The sequence below is a fragment of the Bos indicus genome, chromosome 3 (assembly GCF_029378745.1).
Source record: "Bos indicus isolate NIAB-ARS_2022 breed Sahiwal x Tharparkar chromosome 3, NIAB-ARS_B.indTharparkar_mat_pri_1.0, whole genome shotgun sequence".
NCBI lineage: Eukaryota > Metazoa > Chordata > Mammalia > Artiodactyla > Bovidae > Bos > Bos indicus.
The window spans coordinates 119992118-120013888 of NC_091762.1; the positions used below are offsets into that span (position 1 = coordinate 119992118).

Genomic DNA, 21771 nt, shown 5'->3' on the forward strand with positions numbered 1-21771 from the left:
GCACTGGGAGCCCTGGGGCAGGAGAGTGACCCCGGGTAAGACGCACGGACGGGGTGGAAGGTAGAAGGTCTGACCCGCTCTTCGTGGGTCAGGCTGGGTCACCAGCTCTCCTCCTTACTCCCTACCGTGAGAGTGAGAGCGTTTTAATAACTAGGCTCTTTGCTGAGGAGGTTTGTGCTTTAGGAATATTTCAAATTAAATGCTAAGACTCTAGGGAGTCCTTTGGACTGCAAGGAGATCAAACCAGTCCATCCTAAAGGAAATAAACCCTGAATAGTCATTGGAAGGACTGACGCTGACACTGAAGCGCCAATACGTTGGCCACCTGATGCGAAGAGCTGACTCACTGAAAAGACCCTGACGCTGGGAAAGACTGAGGGCAGGAGGAGAAGGGGACGACAGAGGATGAGAAGGTGGGACGGCATCACTGACTCCACGGACAGGAGTTTGAGCAAGCTCCAGAAGCTGGTGGAGGACAAGGAAGCCTGGTGTGCTGCAGCCCATGGGGTCGCAAACAGCTGGACACAACTGAGCAACTGACCAGCAAGGCAGCAGTAAAAATAACCACACGCGTTAACACAGCTCCGCGTGCAGGCCCTCCTTAGAGCTTGTCCGATTCGTCGCATCTAGTCTCACACGCTGGGGCAGCCCTCACAGAGTCCCCGGCCTACGGGCCGGACCGCAGGCTCCAGAAGGCCCTGCCACGCCTGCACATTCACACAGCCAGCCCAGCCAGCTTGCAGCCCCCGGCCCCACCCCACCCCAGACATCCGGGACAGGACCCTCTGCTCATCCCCAGAACCTCCCACCACAGCAGCTTCCTGCTGCGTGAGGCAGGCCCTAGCCCAAGGCTCGGGGCTCTGACCCCTCGCCCCTCCCAGCTCTCTGGGCCTCCTCTTGCAGGCCAAGGCCACTGGGGGCCCACGAGCCCAGGTCTGCAGCTGGGGGCTGGGGTGAGGTCCTTCTGCAGCCTGGGGGCTGGTGCTAAGGCCCTGCTGAGTAGGAGCCCCCCACCCCCACGGCCGTCTCCTCCTGGCCACGGGGAATGTTTCTGTTTCATGAGGTACCTTCAGGGGGTGTCCTGGACCACGCCTCTATCACACCGGGCTGACTGTGGACACACAAACTGGGACAAAACGCCCACACCCCTGTGTGATCGTACTGATGGACTCATCAGGGAAACAGCCCCGAAGTCGGGTCCCCTCCGGGGATGAACCCCAGAGCTCTTTTGAGAACAGGCAGACTACAGGCTGCAGCTGCCACGGAGGGCCCAGTTTGCTTCCAGGACCAGCTGGCAGGCTGCCACCTCCAGGAAGCCCTCCAGATTGCCCAAGAGGAGCAGGTCCCTGCTCTCTGGGCCCCGCGGGGATGTGACCTTCCTCTAGTGCAGCTTCACCACAGGTCTTGACAGAGTCCCCGCCACAGCCAGCCGACTGTCCCCAGGGAGGGACTGATCCTGCCCTGGGTGTGCATGCCCTGGGGACACGCTGACAGGAACCACAGCCTGCTGACCACCCCTTGGGGCCTCAGCTAGAGCTGCCCGGGGCACAGAGTGACCATCCGTCCCAGGACTTCGCGCCAGACCTGATCTCAGCAGGTTGGCTGGTGCCCTGCCCTCTGCTCTGGGCACCCCCCCCGAGAAGGGGCAGGCACTGCCCCACGCCCCACACCCCTTTGAGGACCAGGCGTCCTCACCGAGGGCCTTCCGCTGCCCTCCTCCTCTTCCAGAACAGAGACCCCAGGGCACCGAGCTCTGGCCACAGTCCGCAGGGCCCAGAAGAGACCGCGGCCTCAGGGACAGGGTCCATAACACGGACTGCAAGTCCGTCCACCGCGGGGCCTCCAGGACCCTGCCCCCCGCCGCCAAGCCCAGAACCCCAGTGGGGAGGATCTCCGTGGCTGGCCCAGGAGCCCGTGACTCGGGGGCTGGTCCTGGGACGAGGCGAGTCCGGAGCCGGGCCCTTCGCCCCTCACCACCCACCCGTTTCCTGAAGGGCGTGTGGTGGCTACACCAGGAGCCTGGCTCGGTGAGGGGCCGCGCCCCGGGCGGTGGGGCAGAGTGGGGAGGGCTGGGCTGGGCCGGGCCGTGCCTGTCCGCCCCCGTCCTGTGCCCACTACGCACCCCCTTTGCTCTCTCACTGTGTGGGGAGGGGGCCGGCCAGCCTGCATGCGGGCGCCTGCTCCTGCTGGGGCGAGGCGGGGCACGGGCAAGGCTCGGGGTAGGGGGAGTGGGGAGGCCAGCCAGCATCTACAAGGGCAGAAACTACCGAAGCAGCCAAGGTCAAGAGTGGAGGGCGGGGGGCTCAGCCACGGGGGGAGGGTGATGGGAGGAAGCGGTGTGACGGGGAGAGGAAAAAGGAAATAAAACGGGAGGAGAAGACGGCAGAGACAGACGAGGAGGTGAGCGAGTGTGGAGGGGCCCGCAAGCTGGAATGAGATCTCGGGGCTGTGGAGTGGGGGCAGGCTGAAAGAAACCAGGGGCACGGATGGTACCTAGGCATGTCCGAATCAAGAAACTGCCTGCAAAACACAAACAATCAGAGGTTAGTGGGGGCGGGGGCCGGGGGGCAGCAGCAGCGGAGCAGGCGGGGGGCAGAGCGGAGAAGCGTCCGCGGCAGGCGGTGCCCGTCGGAGCCAGGGGGCCACACAGCCTGGGGACCCTGAGCGGGGGTCGGGGGACGGGGGCTGTGGCAAAGCGGGTGGGCAGCCGAGGCATAGGGCCCAAGGCTGGCCTGGGTCTCCAGGCGGGGAGAGCGCCTGACCTGTCACCCGCGGAGCTCTGAGGGCATCAGCCGGGGTCTAGAGGACAGGAGGGCCCTTGTGGGGGGCTGCTGCGAGGCAAGCAAGCCTCCGCATGCCGCCCGCCTGGGGCCACCTGCTGAGAGGGTCCCCGAGACTCTTCCCAGGGCGGGGCTCGGGTCAGGGCCGTGCTGGGGTCAGACAGCAGGAGGAGGAGAAGTCAAGCAGGGCCAAAGCAGCTGCGGGCAGGGACTCTGGTCCGGGGGCTTCCTGGAGCCCCCAGGGCCCTGACCTCCGGCACCTGAGCTGGCCTCTCGTCCCGCGGTCCCCAGGGCACAGGCCTGGCCTCCTGACTTCCAGGAGCAGGGCGAACCTTTTCAGCCAAAGCCCCACTGACCCGAGATCCAGCCCCCTAAGCTCCCCAGAACGTGCCCCACAGCCACTGTGCCGGCCGGAGGACGGGAGCCCAGAAATACGGTCCCAGAGGCACCCACACCCTCCTCCTCTCTGGCCCACGCGCCTTCTAGCCCAAGAATGGAGGCGTTGCCAGGAGAAAGGGAGGGCTAGAGGCTGGGGGAACGCTGAGGTCACTTTCCAGGTCCCCAGAGGTACTTGGCGTGCCAGAGCCCTCCCTGGTGACACGGGTCCCCTCAGCCCCACCCCCGGGTCCCGGCCTCAGAGGCCCGGGTCCCCGCAGGCAGCCCACGCAGAGGGCGCCAGGCCCTCTGCTGTGTCCCCAGGTTGCGTCCTCACGGCAACGGGCCTGCCGCACGAGCCGCACCCCCGTTCCCGTAAGCCCAGCCTGCCTGTCATGGTGCCCCCACCCTGAGAGAACACCCCCCAGCATCCTCATCCAACCCTCCCTCCTCTGGACACGAGTGCAGGCTGCGTTTCCTCTGGAAGGTTCCGGGGCAGGACTGGAACAGAGCCATGCCTGCCCCTGTGGGTTGCTTCCCACTCTCCGGGGAGTCTGCGAGGAAGCCCAGCTCTGTCTGGACCAAGACCCTTTATTCTTATGGATCCAGCTCCCCTGGCAAAGGGGGCCCCACCCACTCCAGTGCACCCAGCGCTCAAGATACTTCGTACGAACGCGGCACAGGAGCCCGTGGAGACGCCCGCAGCTGGAGCTTGGGGTCAGCTCTTGGCTTCTGCCTCTTAGGCCAGGTCGAGCCTTCAGAACTTGGGAGCCCCCTCCCCATGTCCCCACGCCCCCAGAAAGCAGCGTCTCAGACAGAGCCAAGCCTACCAACGTCCCCCCAGGAGGGCGGCTCTGGCAGGGAGCTGTCTGCCCCAGCCTGGCCCCCAGAGGCCTCTCCCCCAAAACCCCCAAGCCCGGCAAACCCAGTGAGGAGGAGTGTGTGCCAAGCCATGCTGTTGGGCACACCCCCACCCCAGGATGCCAGACCACTGGCCAGCTTGACCCTGAGCTGCTCCAGGACCCTGGGCCGCAGGGAGGACGCCTGCTAAAGGGGACATGTGCCCGCAGCAGCGTGGCCGGAAAGTCCAGCCCGCTCACCCGCCCCATGCTGCCTCCCGGCCGCAAGAGTCCTGAGGACCCAGCTCCTCTGCCAGCAAATGCCTGTGTGCCCCTCCATCAGGTGACCAAGCGACAGCTCACCAGGGGCCCCTCCCTGCACCACCTCCTGGAGGGCCAGGAAGAAGGGCCTGGAGAGCTCAGGGCCCAGCGCAGCCAGGCAGGCCAGGTGGGGGGCTGAGAACACACTCCGGGCCCTCCTCCAGAGAGCACCAACCCCAAGCGGACTCACCGGTCATCCTGGGCTGGGCAGATGTATCCAGACGAGAGGATGCTGAGCGACAAGATATTAGGGTCGATCAGGGACTCGTCTGTTTCCGGGGTGTTTCGGATGCGACCTGTGGGAAGCGGGGCGGGCTGCACGTCACTTCCCAGGAGGGCAGGCGGACACCAGGTCCCCGCTGTCCACCTCTTCCTGGGCAGGAGCTTCCAGCTACAAGGCTGTGCCACAGGGCTCCCCACACAGCCACAGGGGCACCCGGCTAAAGGCAACACCAAGAGGGGCAGGGAGGCCCACGCAGGGTCTGCAGCTGGAATCAAGACTGATGGGAGAAATACCCACAATCTCAGAGATGCAGGTGACACCACTCCTAGTGGCAGAAACTGAAGAGGAACTAAAGAGCCTCTTGATGAGGGTGGAAGAAGAGAGTGAAGAAGCTGGCTTGAAACTCAGCGTTCAAAAAACTCAAGATCACAGCAACTGGTTCCATCACTTCATGGCAAATAGATGGAGAAAAAGTGGAAACTGCAGATTTATTTTCCTGGGCTCCAAAACCACTGTGGATGGTGACTGCAGCCACGAAATTAAAAGATCCTTGCTCCTTGGAAGAAAAGTTATGACAAACCTGGACACCGTATTAAAAAGCAGAGACATCACTTTGCTGACAAAGGTCTGTATGGTCAAAGCTATGGTTTTCCCAGTAGTCATGTAAGGATGTGAGAGCTGAACCATAAAGAAGGCTGAGCACCAAGGAATCTATGCTTCTGAACTCTCGTGCTGGACAAGACTCTTGAGAGTCCCTTTGACAGCAAGGAGAACAAACCAGTCGATCCCAGAGGAAATCAGTCCTGAATATTCATCGGAAGGACTGATACCGAAGCTGAAACTCCAGTACTTTGGCCACTTGATGTGAAGAGCCGACTCTTTGGAAAAGACCCTGATACTGGGAAAGATTGAGGGCGGGAGGAGAAGGGGACCACAGAGGATGAGATGGTTGGATGGCACCACCGTCTCGATGGACATGAGTGTGAGTCAACTCCGGGAGTTGGTGAATGGACAGGGAAGCCTGGCGTGCTGCAGTCCATGGAGTTGCAGAGTCAGACGTGGTTCGGTGACTGAACAGCACCACACGCAGGGTCTGCAGCTGCCCAAGGTGCTGCCTGTCAGGGGGCGTCCTCCCGCAGCCTAAGTTCTGAGCTTCTTGGTTTCTCAGCTATAAGTAACTCTTGCAATATCTCCCCACCCCAGTTGATAGGTTCCAATCACCCAGCCTGGGACCCACAGGCCCTCCTACTCATTGGAAGAGGACATCTTGGCAAGATGAGAAGGAAAAGATGTTTCCCCTCTTTTTATACTTAAAAAAAAAATGAAGAGAAACACTACCAGTCAAAAACGTCTCCTTGCAAAGGCTGTTCCAGCAAAGCCTTCTAAGATGCCTGTACTTGTGGTGGGGGCAAGGGGGTGACTCTGTCTACAAAAGTCACCAGAACTGCCAAGAGTCAGGACTCCCGCCTGGCGCCTCCGTTTCCCATTTCTCGCCCCTGAGTGCATGTGCTTAGTCAGACAGGCGTGTCTGACTCTTTGCAACCCCATGGGCTCCTCTGTCCATGGGATTCTCCGGGCAAGCATACTTGAGCGGGTTGCCGTGCCCTCCTCCAGGGGATCTTCTTACTCTTATAGTAATGGTTAATTTGATCACTCTGCCTCCTCGAGGAATAAACAAGTAATACTGAGTTTTCTTTCTTAAGTCAGAAAGGAATCACTGGGCCTCTCCCCCAGACCACATCTGCAACAGGGGTGTGTGCGCTCGTTCTGCTGTTCTTCTGATTGGTGTGGAAAGAAGATGCGGAACAGCTAAAATGAAACGTTTGTCCTGGGGCCCCCAGAACCCCGCGGTCTGCGATCCTGACCTAGTGACGCAGGACGACGGGACCCCATCACATTCTTGCTACTACATCCTCAGAGCCACTCCCCAGACCCAGGGACAGTGCCCTTGGGCTGATACCCAGGGCCACAGCAACACCCGGGGCGAGGCCTCGGAGGTCCCTCAGCTCCAGGGCCGTGGGGTGGGGAGGTGGCTTCATGCTGAGGACGGACGGCGGTCCATCCTGGGAGGGATGGCGGTCCCTGTCTTTGAACGGAAACTGGGAAGACAGATTCTTTGCAAAGAGTCAGCAAAGGGAACATTTCCAAGACAGAAGAGTTCATGGGAGAAAGCATCTAAGCCCCTGGCACTGTGAGCTGAATTGGGTCCCCTCAGAGATGTGCTGTGGTCCTGACCCCCAGAACTTCAGAACGTGACCGCACGTGCAAACAGGCTCTTGGCAGACGTAAGCAGTTGAGACGCTGTCATGCTGGACTGGGTGGGCCCTCATCTAAGTATCCAGGCCCCGTGAAGACAGAGGATTGGGGTGACGCGTCCACAAGGGGTCCCCACAAACCACCAGAAGCTGGAGGGGGGAGGAAGGACCTCCCCTGGGGCTTCAAGGAAGCATGGCCGAGCTGCTGACACCCTCATCATAGGACTTATCCACAATGTGATGGGATCAACTTCTGTGGTTTCAAGCCATCTGGAGTTTGGGACTTCCTCACGACAGCCCTAGCAAGCTAGCACGGTGATTAAACAGAAGTCTGGAATCACCACCTGAGTCCCTGCGCCTCTCTTCAGGTGAGGGGCTGAGGCACCCAGGTTAAGTGAGTCAGCCAAAACCGCACAGCAACAGGAGTGGAGCCGGGTCTGGGGCTGAGTGCGGCCTGTGTTGCCGCCACACACCTAGCCCTCACTCACCCACCACCAGCTCCCGCACTTCCTTCCAGCGGATGTGGCTGCCCGTCTCGTGCAGCAGGGTCACGGTGATCCGTCTCTGGATGCCCTGCCGGGCACCAGGGAAGAGAACACAGTCAGTCGCCGGTAGGCCGGGTGGGGCGGGGGTGAGTTGGGGGGCGGGGCGGGGTGGGGCCGGGGGCTGGGGGCGGGGCTCGGGGCAGGGGTGGGATGGGGGCTCGGGGCGGGCGGGGCAGCGAGGTCTCCGCACCTGGTGGAGCAGGAAGGTCCCCATGCACGGCATGCCGCCGCGGTGATCCACCACTGCGGGGATGTAGCTGGGAAAGAGGTGGCAGGTCTGAGGGCGTGCCCGGCCCCGCCCCGCCGCGCGCAGCACAGACGGCCGGCCCCCGCGGCAGAGCAGAGGGCAGGTGAACCACCCGCTGCCCTAGGCCCCTCCTCCTCGCACATCCCGCGGACCCCCGCTCAGCCGCGCGCGGGCAGCACGGCTCCGGACTCACTCGCCGTTGGCCTCCAGCTCGCAGATCTCGAAGTAGACCAGCAGGTCGTACTTGCAGTGGCAGGGGCCCGGGCAGGGTCGCGTCAGCGTGCTGAGCTTGGTGGCCGGCACTGGGGGACCGGGAGAAAACGCGGGGCAAACTGACCGCTCGCGGCTGAGGGCGCGCAGAGGAGGCGTGGAGCAGACCCCCAGCAGCGGTGAGAACACTGCCCTCCACGGGGAATGACCCCAGGGTACAGACGGGCCTTGGCCACCACCCGGGGGGGCGGGCGTGACTGAGGCTCATCCATGCCAGGCGGGAGGAGCCGGCAGCCCCACGTAGCTGGGCACAGGCAGTGGCTGGAGCCACACATGCTCTGAGGCCCCACGACCCACCCAGGACCCCTCGGCCATGCCAAGCACCTACCTCCAGCACAGAGAGGCCCCAGCCCCAGGCCCCTGCCCTACACGTGCCGCTGCTCCCAACACACAGGCTCCATGCCCCATGTGCCCAGCCACCTCTGCCCACAGCCCCTCTGCTATGGGCGCCAGGCGCGGGCTGACCTCCCAGGACCCTTCCTCCAGGGACTTCCCGGGCTCGCCCACCTCCAGCCTTGCCCCCGGGAAGCGGCTTCCAGGCCCGCCTTTCCTCTCAGACCGTGTCCGTCCTGCAGGCTCAGTTCACAGGGCCCAGCCCCCTGGGAGCCCCCGGCCCTCATCCCCAGCCGCAGGCAGCCTCCTGGATGTCCCTCTGTGGCCCCCGCTCTGGCATGGAGTCCTGACTCCATGGGGCCTCCGGAGGGCCAGCGGAGGGGGTGGGCAGGGTGGTGCCAGGAGGCTAGGGGGCAGAGACGCCCCCACAGGACTGCACTCAGCCAAGGGCGGCTGGCCCACATGGGCACCCCTGCACCCGGGAGAGCCCCACCTACCTGGCTTGGACAGCGGCATGACCCGTGGGAAGTGGCGGCGAGAGGGCCTCAGGGGGCTGTGCGGACAGAGGTGGGGAGAGTGGGGAGAGTGACCGGGAGTGACTGGAGACTGGTGCCCCTCCCACGGGGCCGGGGAAAGGCCTGACGCCAGGCCTCCACCAGCCGGGGAGGGGGCACCCTAGAACCCGAGACCCCCCAGGAGGCCCCAGGAGGCCCCGGGAATCTAGGCAGGCCCCTCCCGTCCCCAGGACAGGCGAGCCCTGGAACCAGCCCCTCCAGCCTGCTCTGCCAACACTCGCCCTGGGTCCCGCACATCAGCTCAGAGGGTGCCCGGAGGCGGCAACAAGGGGCCCCGATGCCTGTGGGCTGCTCTCCCCACACACGGGGTCCCACCCTGAGAGCTCCAGGCAGGGGAGGGAGCCGGGCCAGTCGCCCCCATCCCACCTGGGGGGGCAGAGGACTCGGGAGCAGGGCAGGTGGTTGCCCCCGCCAGCCCTGCATGGCTTCCCTGAGCCCCAGGACACGACCAAGGTTCTGACAGTGACCCTCTGAGACCCCTCCTCAGCCCCGTGGGGCCATCTCTGACCCGCCCCGTGTCCGGCCGCAGACGGCTCCAAAGCCTGTCCAGGGCCTGTCCAGGGCCCAGCGGCCTGCTGACCTGAGCACGTCCTTGCAGAGGGGCGGGAACGGGTGCTGCTGGTAGTGCCCGAAGACCTCGAACACGAGGGGCTGGCTCTTGATGTACTCGATGAAGGACCTGGTCACCTCCACCGCAATCTGGTTGGGGGGCGGGACGGACAGTCAGGGAGGGGAGAGCTCAGCCTCCGTGGAGCAGCCGGCACCGCAGGCCCAGACCAGAGAGCCCGGGGCTGACCTCGCCTGGGTCTGCCCAGCCTGCTCCTCCACACGCCCTGTGGACCCGCCACTGCGGGCCGGCCCAAGGGCTCTGCCCCCAGGACTGAAGGGCTGAGGGCCCCTGGGCTCAGCTGCTCTTTCAGATCACAGACCTGGAGGATGGGTCTCTGCGAGCCGGTCTGAACCCCCTCGGGCTCTCGTCCACTCGCCCGGCATTGTGGGTTGAACTGTGTACCCCCGGACCCGCCCACCACCCGCCACCCGCATCCCATGTGTTGAAGCATATGTTACAGAAGGGTCTCCACAGAGGCGATCGAGCTAGAATGAGGTCGCCGGGGACCCCAAAGGCCCAGTATTCTTGTAGGAAGGGGACTCTTGGGCATAGGCCCGTGTGGGACACGATGTGAGGATCCTGGGGAAGGCGGCCGTCCACGAGAGGGTGGCAACTGGTTCTCGTCGCAGCCTCAGAGGGAGCATGGAGCCCACCAGGCTCTCGGGCTTAAGCCTCTGGGGCTGAGGCGGGCAGCCCCTGGGCTGAGGGGTCCTGCTGGGCCACCAGGGAAGGAACCCACGCAGCGCCCTGGCAGAGCTGGCCCTGCCTCCCTGGCTTAGAGGCCACCAGAGCCCCTCGTCCCTGAGGGGCAGGATGGGCCACAGTTCACAGGGCCCTTCTGAGCCAGGCCGGGGTGGCTGCTCAGGGCATATCCACAGCTCAGGTCCAATTCACACTGGCCGCCTGGGCCCCGAGGCCTGGTGACCCAGTGGCTTCGGTCAGGGCCTTTTCCCCTCCTCAGAGCAGAGTCCCCTGCTCTCCTGACAGCCTGGCTCGAGTTGCGTGTTGAACCGTGTCCCCCTTGTCTGCCAGTTCTTCCAGGCTCGGGGTTCCTTGGCCTCTCCAGCTTCTGCCTGGCCACCCTGCAGCCCTCCACATGCCCTGCCCTGCCCCGCCTCGTCCCCAGGACCAAGCCAGGGTGACCTCGCTGGGCCCCAGACCCTTCACATCCACATTCGGCCGAGGCTCGCCACAGGGGCCCTCGGGGACTCCGGGCTGCCCCCACCCCCAGTCTTAAGCCCCCCAAAGCCCCTACTGCCCAGCAGGAGCACACGTGCCCGCGCCTGGTGTCCGAGGTCCTCTGTCCTCATGCCCAGTCCGGGGCTGGTGCTCAGGAGGAGAAGCTGGGACCAAGTAAAAGCAACTCGGGGGTTTCAGGGAGGCCCGCAGAGCCAGGGCCCCGGGAGGGTGGGTCACGGCGGGGGCGGGGGGCCCTGAGGACGCACGTTTTGGACGTGGTAGAAGCCGAGCGGGGGTCCCCTCCCCGTGTTCTTCAGGGGCTCCGTAGAGAAGGCCTCGTCATGGCGATGGATGAAGCTGCGAACCAGGAGGAGATGCTCGGTGAGTGCAGGGCCTGGGCACGGGCACCTCAGCCTCCGGGGGGCACCATGTGCCCCCGCCCCCCCCGCACCTTGCCAAGGCCCACCCGCACAGCCTGGGTAAAAGGCTCACTTGAACTGGCAGAAGATGTCGGCATATTCAGCGGATATGCTGGACGCCTGCAGGACGGTCACGCGGAAGGTGAAGGTGCTGCCCAGGCCGAGGTGGTCCAGGGCGGCGTCCAGGGGCCCATCCAGGGCGGCTTTCTCAGGGCTGTCCAGGAGGCCTTCCGGGGTCACCGCTGCTGGGAGCCAAGGGCAGAGGGGCGTGGAGGGACCCGAGGTGCTGAGCCCGGGCTTGGGAACTGGCCTGCAGCACGCATGCGGGCCAAGAGGCGGGCCGCGGGGACCCACCTGAACAGGTGTTGTTGTTGACCTCGTCGGCTGAGGGCCCGGAGTCTGCGGCCTGGCCCTGACCTTCCACAATCCGCAGCTCCTCCTGGGAGGTCCCTGAGCGGGACATGCCCACCCCGGGGCAGGACTCGGCCTGGAACTGTGCAGGCGGGGGCGGGGTCGGACAGAGCGCTGCCGGGGACCCTGAGCGCCCACCCAGGCTCGCCCGTGCCGTGGGCCTACCCCTCCCCAGGCCTCGTTCCCAGGTTCTCAGGGCTATGTTAGTCTAGGAAGAGGGAAAGGAAGGTGGGACACATCTCTGGGGTTCAGTTCTGCCCCCACCCCAGCCAGGACCCCTTCCTCAGCTCCTTCCCCTCCCTCAGCCCCGCCCACCCGAGCCAGGACCCCTCTCTCAGCCCCGCCCACTGCTCCCCCTGCCTGGGCAGGACGCAGGGAGACTCTCCCAGCGGCTTTCAGGGCCTGGCCAGCGCCCCCACCAGTTGCCCACATGGCCCCCACCGCCCCCACCCTGGGCCCTCCCTGCACTGCTGGACGCCCCGTGCCCCGCCTGTGAGGCCCAGCACTGACGACCTCTCTGAGAGGGACTGGGGGGCCCTGGGCCCAAGGCCTCAGAGCACCAAGGTTCAAGGAGCCGCCCGGGCTGGGGGCTCTTACCCGAGGGCAGGAAGGGCGCCTGCAAGGAAGACGCCGTCCTCCCCCCTCCCTGAGGCCCCGCAGGGCTGGGGGCCCGTCTGGTGGCATCTGTGGTCGCACCACTACCTTCTCAAAATGCTGGTCGTCAAAGGAGATTTTGGCTGTTCCCGACTGGCGGACGCCGGAGCCGTAGTCAGGGGCCTCCTCGTCGGCTGAAACAGGACAGAGCGGAGGGTCAGGCCCAGCTTGTCCCCAGGCGGGAGAGGGCATCCAGGCTGAGTGCTGGGGGGGGTGCGGGGGGGGGGCGACGTGGGAACCAGGTGGGGCTCCGACCCGCCTAGGGGCTCCCAGACTTGGCCAAGGGGCCCTGAATGACCAGGGTGTGTCCCGGGCACCCTGAAAGCCCACCTCTGCTGCCCCAGGGCCCAGCGGCAGCCACGTCATAGGCACAGCCGCTCTGAAGGGGCCATGAACTCCAACTTGTCAGAGCCAAGCTTTCTACCTCTGCCCCCCGTCAAGTCCTGCCCCCAGACTCAGCTGCTGCAGAAGAACCTAGGGTCTTCTGGATCCCCTTCCCCCTCCCCCAACACGCAGCTGGATACTCAAAGCCCCCACGCTCTCACACCCCATTCTCCCAGTGTGCAGGGTTCCCTACTGCCTGGGACAAAACCAAACCCTTCTCCTGCCGCCTGAAGGCCCCTAGTCCTGGCCCCTCCAGGCCCCCAAGCCCCCAGCTCCAGCCACTCTGGCTGGACGCCACTGCAGGAGACTTCACAGACGCCAGGGGGCTCCGACCCTCTGTTCTGGGGCCCTGTGGGGGTGCGACCACCACCAGGATGTCCACGCCGGCTGCCTGAGGGCCCAGGGCTCTATCCCACCACCGCCCAGGGTCGGCAAGTGCACAGGAGGGCTCCTGCCACGGCGGGGGGACGCGGCAGGGATGACTGTCTCCTCCAGCTCAGCCACCACACGGGGGATGTCGGGTGTGGCCCAAACACACACAGCACCGACCTGTCTGTCTACGAAGCGGCCGGCAAGGTGGGCCTGCTCTACAGGGGCTGAGGGATCAGGAAGGGCCAGGAAGAGCCCGGGGAGGATGAGGCGTCAAGAGGGCCAGGGTGCCCTCAGGGGAGGAGGGCGGCACTGGAAGCCCCAGCATCGCCATCACCTGGCTCGTCCCTAAAGCCAGCCCACCCCCAGGCTCCCCTTCTCAGCCGCATCCCCAGGGCCCTCAGCACCGTGGTCACACGGCTGGAGGAGCTGGAAAGAGCGCTTGGGATCGTGGGGAAGCGAGAGCCCGGCACAGGGGTCCAGACATCCAGAGCGCGCACTCACGGGCCACCCAGCGGGCGAGCAGGCCCCCCGTGCTGCTCACGCTCCGTGCCCCCGTCCCGGCCTGGGCCCTCGGCAGCCACACACAGGGCATCCAGGGTGCCCGGGCCAAGCCTCAGGGAGGGGAGGAAGAGGCCCGAGGAGATGCCGGGGGCTGGAGGCGGAGAAGGGAACGCTGGCCATCGCAGTAGAGGGACCCTCCAGCCGAGCAGTCCCCAACACGTCCTCCAAGCATCTCTCCACACTCCTTTCTAAGAAGCTTCACAGAGGACCCACTTTCAGAGGGGCAAACCCAGCAAACCCGAAGCCCTCCTTGGGGTGGTTGTCCTCAGCCCGGAGGGGCGGCCGGGAGGGGACTGGGCAGTGAGGGGCATCTGCTTCTCAGTGGGGGGCTGGACCAGCTGGCCGGCAGTGGGCAGGGGCTCACGGCCTCTGGGGAAACAGGTCTGCACCCGAGCGGCCACGCACTCCAAAGGGGGCAGTGCTGGGGAGTCGGGAAGGCTGGGGGACCAAGGGCTGGAGTCTGCACACCGTCCTGGGGCTGAGACCACGGTGGGGGCGTGGGGGGCACTTCTGCACCAGGGTGGGTCTGCAGGCTGCCTGGTGGGGGCCCCGAGCCGGAGGGGTTTCAGCCAGCCCCGGGCTCGGCCGGCGCAGCTCTGAAGGCTCCAGATGACCAGGAGGAGCCCCAGGGGCCCGAGCCGAGTGCCGGGCAGCAGGGCTTCTCTCTCAGGGAGAGACGGAGGAGGCTGGCTGCACGCAGACCACCACGCAAGGCTGCGGAGGCCTCCCCCAGCCCGGGGGCCCCGTCGGAGGAGGGACAGACCCCGCCCGGGCCGCCTGCACGCACCTGAGATGGCCTGCACGGCCACGCGCAGGAAGCCCTTCACCTCGCCCTTCTCGCTGACGACGGCCACGCGGTGCACCAGCGGCACGGGGTACAGCAGGTTGCTGAGGTACACGAAGGCCCTGGGGGAGAGGCCGCCATCAGCGCCGCCCACTGGGCACCGCGCCGGGCGGCGGCAGAGGCGGCAGGGCGGGCTCACGACACAGCACTGCGAAGCAGAGGGGAGCGGGCAGCCAGGCGGGGGCAGCCAGGGCGGTGGGGGCAGGAGCGGACAGGCAGTGGGGCGGGAGGGCGCGGAGGTGAGGGGGCGGTCTGAGCAGAGGACAGGGAGGAGGAGGGCTCAGCCTGCTTCAAGGAAGACGACCAGGGACCGCCTCGCTGACCTACGACCCTCACGCTGGTGCCGATGCCCCCGTCTCCCCTGCCCATTTCCCAGGAGCCCCTGACACTCGCGGACCCCACAGAGGGCCTCAGATGGCGAAAGACGGCTCAGGGCTCCCTGTGAGCCTCTCCAGGAACACAAGGGGCGAGAGCTCCATGACGTCAGCCAGGGTCCCGGAGGAGGGCTGAACGGAGCCCCGAGGATGCCCCAGACGCAGCAGCACTGCCTGGCACGGCCCCACCAGCCCCAGGGCCCAGAGCCCCCCTCTCCCGGCAGCTCAGCTGTTCACCCAGCTAGTGCCAGGACAGGTGGGCCAGAGGCCACGTCACCCCGTGGCACCCCCTCCCTGAGCCGGTCGACCTGCGGGATCTCACGGGCAGCGGAGGACAGAGCCTGTGCTGCCCCGCGGGTGGGCAGGTGAGCACAACTCCCTTCCGTTCAGGGCGCCCTCCTTGCACGGGACACCCCCCTCGTTGGGGGGATCACCCTCCTTGGGGACGTGCCCTCCTTGAGGTGTGTCCTCCTCGGGGGGACCCCCTTTGAGGGAGCACCCTGGTTTCCAGCTGTGCTCTGCCCTCCACTCCAGCCCAAAGGCACAGACCTGGCAACCCTGAGCTCTGGGGGTGGGGGGACTTCAGGGTGTGGTCCTGGCGGAGGGGCAGGATTTGGAGCCGGATGGTGGGAGGTGCTGGGGAGGAAGTGCAGGGGGTGGGGTGAGGGGGCCCAGGGGGGACAGAGGTGCGGGCAGTTGAGGTGGGGGTCTGGGCAGTGGTCTGGGTGGGGTGGGGGCGCTAGGGGACAGGAGGAGAGGTGCATCGTCCGTCGCCCCGCCCCTCATCCAGGCTGGGGTCACCGCTCTGCAAGCCCCGTGGCCGCAGGCTGGGGGCACGGCTGCCCCCAGGGCCCTGCGTCCCCTCTCTGGTGGGCTCCCGGCCTGGCCACCGCCGGCCTTCCCCTGGCAGAGATCAGGACCCTGCACGCCATCCTCGCTTGTTTCTCAGCTCTGCCTCGAGTCTCTCTGAAACCCATCACCCGGCCCATCAGCCCTGGCCTCCCTCCTCTATGGCCTCCACGGCTGCCAGAGGGGACCTGAGATCTGAGCAGACCCCACCCATCGCAGCCTCAGAGCTCTTTGCATCCGACAGGCGCCCCAGCCCCTGCTGTGGGCCCAGCCCCATTCTGGCCTCACACCCCAGTCTGTCTGCTCCCTCTGCACGGCCACCCACGTCTCAGCCTCCGGGCCGCTTTCTGCACAGCTCTCCCCATTGGCCCGAATATACCAGTAGGCACAACCTCTGTTGACTGGTTTTGCTTTCTGGGCCCCCGAAGGCTGAGCTGGGCCCCAGGCGCCCCAGGGTGCAGCCTCCCAGGGCCTGCCATTGCAGCCCCCTGCCCTCCAGCAGGCGGAAGCCCCCTCCCCAGCACACGCCTCTCTGAGGACGCCCCGTGGCCTCTCCCTTCAGTGCGCTCACTGGATGAGGGGCACCTCTGCCCAACCGGGGGCACGCGGGCACTAAGGCCCACTGCCCCGGCCACTATACAGGTAAGCAGAAGCCAGCAAGAGACGCTGGAGCCCGGAGAATGGAAGGCCTCACCCAAGTCGCAGAGGGCATCGCCCGGCACCCACCTCGGACAGGACGGGGAGCCTCCCCTCCCAGGCACCTGGGCTCCTGGCCCAGCTTCTCTGATGGAAACCGGGGGTGGGGGGGGGGGCGACCATGAAATGAGCCAAGTCACGGGGTCCAGAAGGGGAAGCACAAGGCAAGGACTCAGACACAGAGCCGGCTCTGCTCGCCTGAGGCCCAGCCGCCCCGTCCTGCCCCAGAGGGCTGAGGGGACTGGGTGGGGCAGCCCCCAGGTGTGGGGCCCAGTCAGCGCTGCCCTCCAGCCCTGCCTGCCCCTGGGCACAGCCTTCTGCAGAAAGCAGGGTCGGGAGACTTCCCGGAGCCCCAGGCGCTGGGCGGGGGGCCTGCCCACACCCCTGCACCCTGCAGGGACCCACAGGAGGACCCACGGGGAGGGCACACCGCCTCGGTTGTGGGCTAGTGAGGGCACAATGCCTTCCTGAGGCAGAGCGTCAGGCTGTCCAAGGGCCACCAGCCAGGAGGGCCCTCTAGGCTCGGGGCCGCCTCCTGGAAGGCTCAGGGGGCAGCCCCCCGGGCGCTGGCTCCCGGCTCCCTGATGGCCTCTTGCAGCACCCTGCAGGGGACCCGGGACCACCCTGAGGGGCAATGAGAGGAAGGAGGTCAGCCCTCTTGCTCCTGAGCCCATGGAGGCCAGGCCCTAGGCAGTCCTAGGCAGTCACAGCAGGGCCGCGGCAGGCAGGCGTCCCTGCTCCCCGACGGCCGCGCGGCTGCACACGCCCCCTGCGGTCTCCAGGGGGCGCCTCCTGCCACAGGGCCCTCCCATCGAAGGGGGCCGCACCCCGTGAGTCCTAAGGCTCAAACCATCCCACTGGCAGCCTGCCACCGAAAGCTCCAGGGGAGAAACCATGTGTGACGGCCCCTGTGGGCCCACCCAGGCCGGCGCTGGAGCCCCCAGCACCACGCAGCAGGCGGCGGGGGTCCCCTCTACTCAACCTCAACACAGACATTGGGGCTCCCTCCCCAACGGCATGCCTCAGCTGGACTGGGGGCGTTGTCTTTCTAGGGGCTCAAACACAGCACCGGAGGTCTAAGCAGTGGTGCTGGGGCTGGCGAACCACAGCTTCCGCAGCCCGTCCCGCAGGTGGAGACGGAGGCCGAGGGACAGCAAGTCTGGGGGCTCGGCTGGGGCGGGACCAGGCCGGCTCTGGGGCAGCTCCTGGCTGTGGGCTCCGCACCCCAGCGCCCACCGGCTTACTCAAGGTTCGTTAGGCAAATCAAGTCTGTCCCCATCTCCGGGATTTCCCCGCATCGGATCACGGGATTTTCCCACATCGGAAAGGAAAGAAAACCCAGACGCTTAGGGTATGGTAAACAGCAGGGCTGGGGGCTTCAAGGGCCCCCCTGGCTGGAGGTTGGGGTTTCACAGAGAAAAAGACGCCCGAGTCCACGGCCACGCTCGCCCTCTCTGAACCTCACTGCCGGCCGTGGGGGGCTCTGGTCCCCACACTTCTGGGGGTACCAGGCAGGTTCGCACACGTATCAGACGCAGCCCTGGGCGAGGGCTTCCAGAGGGCACGGCAGCCTGGCAGGACCCTCTCTTCTAGCTGCCCCTCTCCCCAGGACGATGACACCACCTTTACCCCGAAGGGACCCCCGGGCCTGACAGCCCCTGCCCCTGGTGCCAGCACCAGCCTCGAGGGTCGGGGCAGGAAGACCCCAGGCCCACCCCGACTGACGCGGATGGGAGAGGGTGGGGCTCGAGGGGTAGAGGCCGGGCCCTCCAGACGCCCAAGTGAACGGCAGCGCCCACCACCCCAGGGGCCGGAGCAGCCTGGCCCTGTGAGGAGGACCCCACCGGCCACGGTGCGCCCACCCGCACACGGTGGCCTGACGCCTTGCTGGAGACCACTCGGGCTGAGCAGCCTGGCCCGCAGAGCACACCCAGGGAGCTCGGCCTCACCGGCCCAGCGCTTTTCTGCCCAGAATCCTGGATCCTACACTTAGTAGGGGGCACCTGTCCTCCTTCCCCGGGACCGTCCATCCCAGACGGTCAGCCCCTCACCTCCTCTCTCTGCGGCTCCCCTGCCCAACCCCCTTCTGAGAGCGAAGGTCCAGGCGGGGAGGATCTCGGGGGAGACTGAGCCCTCAGGCCCACCTCCTCACCCCGGGCCAGCCCACCCCACCCCCCAGCGCAGCGGCACGCAGGCTGACCCTGGACTCGGAGCAGGCCCCCGCCGGGACCCCGTGCTCGGAAGCGAGGGCACCTTGAAGCAGGCTGAGACCCGCCAGGGACAGAGGGGGCGGCAGAGGTGGGGGCCGGGGCGGAGCGTGGGGGAGCGGAGGAGGCGGCGCTAACCACGAGATTGGTGAGGTGCAGACGCATGCTGGGGCCACGGAAGCCTTTCCGGAGGGAGGCAAGAGTGGGCGCCCCAATTTCGCTTAAGCTTTGGAGAGAGAGCCAGCGGCTACCAGAAGGATAAAGGGAACCACACACGGGTCCTTCTCAGGGCTGGGCCTGCACAGCTGCTGCGCGGGAAAAGCCAATTCTTGCCAAACCAGAAAAATCAGGACGTTTCCAAATGAAGCCCCTCGCAGACGGCCGCGTGGGGAGCTGGCCTCTCGCGCGGCTTTGGTTGTGGTTGTTTCGTAACATCCCAGATCACGGGGGGAGTGTGGGAAGGACCCAGCTCTTTCTGGCTGAGACTGCAAGAACCCACCCCCATTTCTCCCAGTGACCCCACACCTGCCTGACACCCAGCTGCCCTGGCCTGTGCAGCCGGGCTTTCTGAGAGGCCGCATGGGGCCAGCCCCGGGGGTCACACCTTCGCTTGGGTCAGTAGGGCAGGAAGCTGGGCTGGAGCATCTCAGGAGAGAGCCAGGGGGCCAGCAGCCCCCACTCAGGGAGACCGAGTCAGAATAAATCCGCGACCCCCTCGAGAGAGCCTGCTTCCTTCCCAGAGGAACCAGAGGGCTTCCACTTCAGCAGCTGCACCCAAGGGCTCCCAGAACAAACCCCGTTATCTGGGGGCCAGCCTCGCCACCGCTTCAGCACTGGCGCTCCAAGGTCAAGACTTCCAAAACCTCCCCTGAGCCTAGCCCAGGAAGCAATCCCAGACTCCTACAAAGGTTGCTGTTGAAGCTATCTTCCACCTCGGCAGACACAGAATGTGTAAATTCAGTCTCTGTGAGCCGAGGTTTCTAGACCTCTCCTCCTGGCTTCTGTTCCGTGTGACAGAAACACAGATGGACTGTGCTTGCCCCATCCGCCCGCAGGGCGAGCCCTGTGCCCCTCCTGGACCTGGTCTCTCTCCTGTCTGGAACCCTTAATCCCTGCCTCTCCTCCACGAAAGGGCACCTCCCCGGAGGGCACAAGGCCAGGAGCGTGTCTCCAGTGCTGACGGCCTGAAGGTCAGGAGGGATGGGGTGGTCTCGATCTTAGATGGAGACTGGCTCAGAGAGAGGCCAGGCTGCCCAGGGCTTCAGAGGGAGGCCCTCCCACTGCCAGGCTCAGCCCTTCCTTCAAGACCCCCCTGCCCCCCGACGGCCTCCTCCAGGTTCTGCTCCTCTTCCCACGATGGTGGCTGGGGGGCACTGGGAGCAGACCCGGACCCTCTGTCTCCTTTGGAAAACAGCAGAAGGAGGGACAGCAGCCTCAGCTGATGGGCGAGGGGGCGCAAGGATGCCTGCCCCCACTTTTCCAAACGTCCCGAGCCCCCTGCACGGGGGTGGGGGCTCCCCCCGGGGTTCCAGAGGCCTCTCTGCAGAGACAGGCCCCCTGCGTGGAGCCTGTGCCCCGGGGCGTCCTGCCTCCTCTGTCACTGGGTCCCCACCCTCCCCGGCTGGGCCTCCCCGGGACGGCCAGGGGCGCACTCGCGGCCTCACTCGCTCCCCAGGGAGGCCAGCCCTTGCCTGCCCCCGCGCCAGAGCGGCGCCCTGCGGTGGCCCACGGTGCCCACAGCAGTGCTCCTGTGCAAAAGAGCTGGTTCCTTCCCAGCATGCCGTCCTCAACCTCACCAACCTTCCTACTAAACTGAACAGGGGGGGCCGGTCGTAAAACGGGTCCCGGCCGTCGCACAGCACGTGCTCCGGAAAGACGTCGTCCTGCAGGTCCTCCTCCTCCTCCTCCTCCTCCTCCTCCTCCTCCCCCACGCTCTGCTCCTCGGCAGGCTCGGTGGCGTCGGAGTCGGGGCTCGAGAAGGTGGGGGAGGGGGTGAGAGCAGCCATGCGCTCGCTCATGCATGTGTTGAGAAGAGGGTAGCTGTTGCAGCCAGAGACGACTGAACTGGGGTTAGTGCGACAAGACAGAGAGAAGTTAACACCGGCTCCTCGGGGGCGGCGGGGTGGGGCGGGCGGGCGGCCGCGTGTGGCCCGGCCGACACAGAGACCACCGAGGGCACCGCCTCCAAAGACGAGGTGGCCCAGGTGCGCCGTCCCCAGGCGTGGACACGCACACCCGCCCGTGGGGACGGTGCGCAGCCCCGAAGGTCCCGGCACGTCCTGGCAGGCATGGTCCTGGCCGGGCATGGACGAGGTCTTGGCCATACTGAAGCCTCAGAAACCACGCCCCGCGGGGGGCAGGGGCTGGGTGCAGCCCCCAGCCCAGGAGGCAGGAACAACAGGCGTGGACTCTGGGCTCTGGGAGCACTCACGCCCCACCGCTGACCCAGAAGGCCCGACCAAGCCCCATTCTCACCCATGGACAGGTGTCGCCTGAGGGCTATGGCCCCGAAGCTGAGGTGGGTGGCAATGCGGAGACCCCCTCCCCATCAGCGCCCGCTGGTGTGTGGAGAGGATGATGGGGTTGGGGGGGGGAACTCAGACCAGGGAGCACCAGGGTTGGGGATTCGGGATGGAGGAGGGCCAGCACCCGCCTCGTGTCAGGGCCAGGGCCCAGGCCCCCGCCACCCACCAGTCTCCCAGTCACCCACCAGTCTTCTCCCAATCTCTCAGCCCGGTCCAGAGGCAGACACCCACCTGCCCACCAGCCGGAACCAGGGGAAGCGGTCGTAGAAGGGGTCTCCTCCGGTCACCACGTTGTCACAGTCCTCGATGATGCTGGAGGGCACCTCGGCCGCCCGGTCATACATCTCCCGCATCAGGTCTAGCCGCTGCCTGCGGGGCAGAGGTCAGCGTGGGCCCGGGCAGACCGTCCTGCTCAGGGTTGCCCTCGGCTCAAGCACGTTTGCCGGACAGACCCTCCACAGTCCTCGGAATCGGCTGACCGTGAGCAAGGGGCTTGCGGTTCAACACACGTTCACCACACACTTCTGTTAACCCCAGTGACAGCTGCAGGGTGTCAGCAGAGGATGCGGCTGGGGCCAGCCAGGGTGGGGGGGACCCGGACTCGAGCACGGAGCCCCGGGAGCTGCTGAGCGAAGGACGAGTTGTGATAGGACACGAGGAACAAGGCATTTCCCAAGTCATCAGCCTGGAAGACCAGCAGGCCGTGGGAGAGACACCCATGAGGGATATTTCCCTTGGGGGGCCCAGGTGCAACAGGAAGAGCCTGGGGGGTCATTCATCTTCCAGGAGTGGCTGCAGCTCGGAGGCCAGGGGCAGGTGCGCCTGCGAACATCCATGGTTGGTGTGCAAGTGCCTGCGTTTGAGGGTGAGCGGGACCACGTGTGTGAACGTGCGTGGCTGCACGTGTGATTGCGTCTGTGTTC

General features: G+C 66.1%; 1 protein-coding gene across 24 annotated transcripts in view; it reads right to left on the bottom strand.

The window, feature by feature from the left end:
- The window catches only part of KIF1A (kinesin family member 1A), an 89554-nt gene that overhangs the window by 14837 nt on the left and 52946 nt on the right, over positions 1 to 21771 (bottom strand). For 7 of the 24 annotated variants that reach the window (XM_070787041.1, XM_070787043.1, XM_070787038.1 and 4 more), the window contains 14 exons: positions 21080 to 21217; positions 20124 to 20387; positions 14141 to 14259; positions 12085 to 12170; positions 11326 to 11464; positions 11045 to 11213; positions 10819 to 10909; positions 9344 to 9462; positions 8686 to 8741; positions 7779 to 7887; positions 7529 to 7595; positions 7282 to 7366; positions 4506 to 4611; positions 2494 to 2520 (listed from right to left, as the gene is read on the bottom strand). In XM_070787041.1, the coding sequence (XP_070643142.1) occupies positions 2494 to 2520; positions 4506 to 4611; positions 7282 to 7366; positions 7529 to 7595; positions 7779 to 7887; positions 8686 to 8741; positions 9344 to 9462; positions 10819 to 10909; positions 11045 to 11213; positions 11326 to 11464; positions 12085 to 12170; positions 14141 to 14259; positions 20124 to 20387; positions 21080 to 21217 (1575 nt within the window). The remainder of the gene's footprint in view (positions 1 to 2493; positions 2521 to 4505; positions 4612 to 7281; positions 7367 to 7528; positions 7596 to 7778; positions 7888 to 8685; positions 8742 to 9343; positions 9463 to 10818; positions 10910 to 11044; positions 11214 to 11325; positions 11465 to 12084; positions 12171 to 14140; positions 14260 to 20123; positions 20388 to 21079; positions 21218 to 21771) is intronic. The other 17 variants (XM_070787060.1, XM_070787059.1, XM_070787053.1 and 14 more) reach the window with 3 other exon arrangements.